This window comes from Gekko japonicus, unplaced genomic scaffold (assembly GCF_001447785.1).
Source record: "Gekko japonicus isolate JY-2015 unplaced genomic scaffold, Gekko_japonicus_V1.1 scaffold342, whole genome shotgun sequence".
NCBI lineage: Eukaryota > Metazoa > Chordata > Lepidosauria > Squamata > Gekkonidae > Gekko > Gekko japonicus.
In genome coordinates this window covers 250,126-256,489 of record NW_015169785.1, presented here as the reverse complement: position 1 = coordinate 256,489, position 6,364 = coordinate 250,126, and the positions used below count along the sequence as shown (strand labels likewise).

The window sequence follows — 6,364 nt, the reverse complement described above, 5'->3', positions numbered from 1 at the left end:
TTTATTACCTTGACTTTCTTTCATGCTTTATCTCTTTTTACTGTTTACTGGAAAGAACTGGAATAAATAAACTGGAATAAATTAACCATGGCCTGAATGTTAAAAAAAACCTCTTCACCCTTTCATGTAAAGGAACAGGTTCCCTGAGTGTGTACTGTCAAAACATAAAATGTGGATGGTATCATGCCTAGGAAACTTGGGCACATCCTTGTATGCCATCCGCATCATATGTTTGTTGTGGGAAATACTGGTGCAATGCCACTGTTCACGCAGGATACACGACATGAGCTACGTGGAATGTGAAGCTGCTGTCAGGGCAGCAAGACACAGTTGTCTTCACTGGCTTGCAGTGGCCAGGGTGAGGTAGAGAGAGGCATGTGTGTGGTAGCTGGGGAAGGGAGGAAGAAGCATGAAGTTTCATTGTATGGTACTGGGAGTTATTTTTTTTGAAGTCACAGAGAACCAAATAAAATAAAACAGAATCTGCTGGTCTCATGGCAAAGGAGATGCCCTGGGATAAGCTAGGAGACTGGTGGTCTGGGGCGTGGGAGAATGGTGTACATGGGAGAACACCTTCCTTGCACACCCCATCAGAACTGCCCAACATTTCTGCTTACAGAATGTGATTATTATTATTTTTAAAAAAGAAACACTTATTGCCCCTGTTTTCCTAACTGGAAAAATATTAAGACATACTTCGGTACCTTAGGATGGTCTGACTGTCTCATCCCTAGTAACAGCCGTATTAGTAATTGTCATCTGAATGAAACAAAGGCATTTAGACATGTACGTTTCACAAATACATCAAGCAGAGCAAGTTAAAATGCATTATGTAAATAGCTTAGTGTATAGTGTCCTTGAAGTATCACAGAAAGTTTAACTCTGAGAAGAAAATAAGAGTGCACATATTTCAATTTATCCTGACATTTCATTCCCCCCCCATGGTTTCAAAGTTTCAAAAAAAAATCTTATGTACCTAGTCCCATCTATGCATCTCCAGCCAGATTTGTGATGCTGGAAGTCGGCCAAATGGGCCCCCAATCCTCCCCCTCTTGCATATTAACCTCTCCTGACGAACACCAAAGTATAAGACAGTAAAAGTGTGCAGTGATCAAAGAGGACAAAAAGTTAAAGCCCTGCTTTCCCAGTGACGATTAGTCCATAAGCAAAAAGGAGAGCACTGCAAAAGAAGCAGCAGAAAAGAGGGGGGAAAAAGATGGAGGGCAGAAGGGGGGTGGGGGAAGCGTCCTAAAAAAACCACAACATACTATTCCCGTTCCTCTCGTTCCAACTGCCAGCGTCGCTGCCTGAGGACAGAGAAAAAAAATGAAAAAGGAGAGTTGCAGACAAACTGAAACATCAACAGGAAGCGCCTCTGTTGCTGAGCAGTCTTTCAAGGTCCTGGGGAGGAAACCCTTGACGAAATCTGACTAGAGGAAGAAAATAACCTTACTCCTGTGGCTGACAGTTCAATGGTGTAAACGGTTCGGAAGAACTGGGACTCATCTTTTCCCTTTGTCCCGTTCGCCCTGGTGAGGGGAGAAATCAGTTCTCCATCAGATTCCCCTTTACTGTCTGGTGTTAAATGAAGACATTCAGAGGTAGAGATGGGGAAGACTACAAAAGAGAAAGTGCCTGCACACGCCAGGCGCACACACGCACACGATTCTTTTTACCTGAAGCATGGTGGAACAATCGCCTTCTTGTTGAAAGGAGGTGTTTCTTCAGACAAAATCTAAATGCAAACCAAATGTGGCTGCATTCCCCAGGAAGTGAGAATGTGCCATTCCCGCAGCCACTCTCATAGAGTTTAACTGATGACAGCTGTGGATGAAAGCCATTCCTGCGGAAATGCACCTGCTGATAGGCGGGAATGGCCTCTGGAGAAATGCCTCATTTACAGTACCATTCTAAGCAGAGTTATACCCTTCCAAGCCCACTGGCTTCAATGGACTTAGGGTTGTAGCTCTGCTTAGGATGACTCTGTGAATTGCACTAGGTCATGCCTGTTCCTTGTTACCTTTGCCTCCCCCTCCTTGTCCTTTTCCTGTTTTATTTTACTTCCTTCCTTCCGCTCTTGAAATTTATATTCAAACACTTTGGAGCAAACCACCCTTTTTTATCTTTCTATGTAAGATGCCACATACATTGACAGCACACTAAACAACAACCAGACAGGCCACAGATATGAGGCAACCTTTGTTCCACTGCTCGCTGAGCTATCTGTTCCTTTTTGTGATGCCTCTTCCATCATGGACTCCAAGTCATGTGGAAGGAATGCCAAGGAAGGCCTTATCTGGGAACAGACTCTAGCAGCAACAGGGAGAATTATGCTGGCCAGGCTCTTGACTTCAGTCTTGCTGCCAGCTTACTCCCAAATCCCAGGTATTCATCTTCCATTGACCACAGATGCAATCCAAACATTTGCTCATGCTCAGGCATGTGTCAGTGGTTGCAGACACGCATGTAGTCTCTTTCATCCTGATGCCACCACTGCACAGACATACTTATTTTCTCTGCAACTGTGATTAAATCTATCTTCCAAAATGAATTAGTTTTAAAAGTAGATTCTACCTTTTGTTCTCATTAATGAATTCTGGGTATAGCAGCCAGCACAATTTTATTGCTTACAGCTTAGCTGTTTTGCAAAGGAACTCAGTACAGCAGCTACAGTTACCCATAAAACTAAGCATGGATTCTGCAAAACAAGGGAACGGGTTTAATGTGGGTCTCTGTAAGTAGAATGAGGCAGGGTCCTTCATCTGAGTAGACCTGTTTAGAGATGAATTTGGAGGCCAAAACACCCCTAGAAAGATCCCACCCCAAGCCACAATCCCATCTTTCTGGGTTGGAAGAAGGGGACAGGGCAGCATCCCTCCAACCAGTAAGGTCATACCACCCAGTTAGCTTTCTGTCTCAGTTCTGCGCTTTTCTTTTCTACGGATAAGACGAATAAACTTTGGTAATAAAAGCAGTAGACTGCAATTTCATGCATGCTTACTTGAGACCAATTCCCAAGAAAAACACGGGAATTAGTCTAATATGGTGTCTGTAAGTAGAATGAGGATGCAGCCCTTCTTCCTGGGAGTAAGCTGACTGAATAAAAGGGAACTTGCATCTGAGTAGACCAGCTTAGGCGCGGTATGGGAGGCACTCACTCCAATCCCAGAGACAAACAATTCTAGCTTGGAGACTGTCATTCTAGACCACGGGGTCTAAGAGTGCAGTTCTAAACTGGTTTACTCAGAAATAAGCCCCACTTTATTCAATGAGGCTTAGTCCTAAGAAAGAGGATTCCAGCTTATTCTACTTTCAGGCACTGCATTTGAGCCATTCTCTTGTTTTTTTGTGATCCGTTCCTTGTTTTATTGGCACCTCTGCAATGGTGGGAGCAGGTTAATTGTCTTCAGGTGCTGCAAGTGCTGCTTGCCTTTGGCAAGTTCCCAAGGAGATTGGGCTGTTTGCCACATTAATGAATGAAACCCAAGATAGGCTCACCAGATTTGGTACCTACAGTTACGAAAGATTCACCTGTTGAACTCATTTGAGGCAATGTTTGTGGCGTCCCCAGTTCTTTCAGGAACGGAGAGCAGTTGTAAGGCTTTGCACCAGTACAGGAGTACCACTATAGGGCACATGTTTTGATTGTCTCTAGTTGGGGTGGGGGGAGGTTGTAGCCTCAGAATCCTGGGCAACTATGCAGTCAGCCTCACAAAAACATCATTATGTGTATTTTTAAAACTTGACATCAGACAAAGAGTGAATACAACTTGTTCGGCAAGGACCTGGTTGAACTGCAGCCAAAGCATTGGATCTCATGGGCTCCCTGAGACCACCATGTCACCATCTTAAAACTTTTCTGCATCACCTTGGTTGTCCTTTGAGGGTGGCATGGCAGAATACACAGAGAAGAAGCTATATGACATTGCCCTTTTAGGACACTGTCACCTGCACATTGCTAAAAAAAATGCCTTCCCAAGAGCAGCCATTTACCATTTGTTTTCTCTCTATGAACAAAAAAATGCACTTAGAACGACTCCGCTGATTCTACCATTGTGCTGCCCTTTAAAACTTCAGGCAATGTAATATATCAGGGTTAAAAAAGCGTCCCATAAGTTTTTGCCAAAACACCCCCCTGATCCTAGGAAGAATTGAATTCTACCATTGTGCTGCCCTTTAAAACTTCAGTCAATGTAATATATCAGGGTAAAAAAAGCATCTCATAAGTTTTTGCCACCCCCCCCCGATCCTAGGAAGAACTGAAGTGTTAGAGTTGTCAGCAGGCTGTCACAAACAGGTTGCCAGCCTCCAGGTGGGTGGGATCTGGGGATCCCCTGGAATTACAGCTCTCTCCAGGCTACTGAGATCAGTTCCCCTGGAGAAAATGGATGCTTTGGAGGGTGGACTCTACAGCATTGCACACTCCTGAGGTCCCTGCCCTCCCCAGACTCCATCCCCAAAACTCCAGGAGTTTCCCAACCTGGTTCCGGCAACCACCTGATTTCCTCCCCATCCACTGCCAGTGGGTGGGGGGACCTGGGAACCCTAGCCACAAACAGTGGGCTTTCACTGGAAGACAATTACATCATCATAGATGTTCCTGGGGAAGAACATGAATTCCAAACACCAACAATGTTAGTGGTTCCTTTATTATTTATATACGTTTTCTAATATCATGAGCTGAGAAGAAACCAATGGGAACTGATTTTGCAAGGACTGTGGCATTTTGGCCGATCCACAAGCCCTCTAAAAGACTAAATGGCTGTGCTGGATACACTCAACTAATGTGGAATACATTAGCATCAAAGCAGGCCTCTTCCTTGATGCTACTAGGACGCACTCAGTATTTTTATCGTTTACTTATATAGCGGGGTATCCCCTGATAAGACTAGTGGGAGATTTGCCATCTACTTCTTTGGACACTCCTAATAGGATCTCCATTAAAGAACTTTGCATTTCAGTCAAGAGCCCACATTTCCATTGGAGGAAATACGTTTTGCTAAGTACTCTCAGATGCTTCCAATACAAGCGCTACCCCAAATGTGGAGGGGGCAGAACTCAGAGAACATGCTTTACAGATAGAAGATCCAAGGTTTCATGTTCAGTTTAAAGGCCCTCAAGTAACAGGAATGAGACAGACTCAGATCCTGGAGAGCTGCTGCCAGTCACACAGTGGACAACAATGGGCATTTTGGACCATTCGTCTGAGTCAGCATAAGGGAGCTCCTGACATCCTGTTATCCAGGATGCTAAGCAAAATTGGGCAAGTCATAGGACACTGTTCTTGTGCTTGGAGCTAAGGCAGGAAGGGTGGCATGATGTTAGGGAATTTACAGTAAGATTTGTTCAGCAAGTGGTTGTCCAGAGAGAACCGGTTGTAGAAAGCAGCAGCAGCAGGCCCCTTCACAGTCTCAACCAGGATTCTCTAGTGGGACTTCCAGTTCTTGGCTGCAGTTGATAGAATCTCTGTGGGTAGAGCAGGGCTAAAGGCAACAGTGCTTTTCTGGAATTTCTTCGTCCTTTCCTGTGTAAGGTTTGGATGCTTCCTATTGCTACGCTGCTCTGTAACAGTCAAGTCTTCGATTTCTTAAAGCCTTCTGTAGCTCACAGGATGAGCTGGGCCCCTCACTAGCCGCTGAAACAGAACTCTGGATTTAAAAAAGAAATTAGTCAGGCTGTTGGGTGTATAGGAAGGAAAAACGATGGAGTCAGGGAGCCAAACGTAATTTAGGCCTATACTGGAGGAGGGACATATTTTTATGTTGCCAGTAATTAGGAGAGATTCTGATTCAAAGTCTTAAGCTGTCGGGCCTCAAAGAGCTTCTGTTTCAGGAACACGTAAGTTCTAACCTCACCCCAGCTGCCATTTCACACAAGACAATGTTTCTCCACCATCTATTTTAAAAAAAGGAGCTGTACTTGCCTGTCAGCATCGGTCACCAGAGCCAGCCGCCCATAGTCCCAGGCCACTTTACGTAAAATGGAAAAAACAAACAGCAGTGCCTGCAGAAAGGCAAATGAGGAGAAATGAGGAAAAATAAGGCAAAGTCCCCCTTGATCCTATCCTCCACCCAGCCCAAGTGAGGGCGCAAGGGAAAGATCCAAATATCAGCTCCAAATTTTGTGCAATGAGGAAGCTCAGCTTTCTGCACACAAAAAACCCATACATTTGGTCCCTTTGCCACAACAAAAAGTTAACCACTTTGCAGAATGCTACTAGTAGTTGCAACATGACGGAAACTGTAGGGAAGTCTGTGCATTTAGTTTCTCGTGTTCTCTCAACTTTCACTGTGAAAGAAAGATCCTAGCCTTCACAGTTGTCAAAACAGATCTGAAAACATGCAACATCTGTCTGCAAATATTG

The 6,364-nt window shown here is 44.5% G+C and overlaps 1 protein-coding gene across 5 annotated transcripts in view; it reads right to left on the bottom strand.

Moving 5' to 3' along the window:
* TMEM63B (transmembrane protein 63B) overlaps positions 1-6,364 on the bottom strand; it is a 112,244-nt gene that overhangs the window by 42,542 nt on the left and 63,338 nt on the right. For 4 of the 5 annotated variants that reach the window (XM_015416929.1, XM_015416930.1, XM_015416932.1 and 1 more), the window contains exons 3-4: positions 5,924-6,003; positions 1,269-1,307 (exon numbers count right to left, since the gene is read on the bottom strand). In XM_015416929.1, the coding sequence (XP_015272415.1) occupies positions 1,269-1,307; positions 5,924-6,003 (119 nt within the window). The remainder of the gene's footprint in view (positions 1-1,268; positions 1,308-5,923; positions 6,004-6,364) is intronic. The other variant, XM_015416931.1, reaches the window with a different exon arrangement.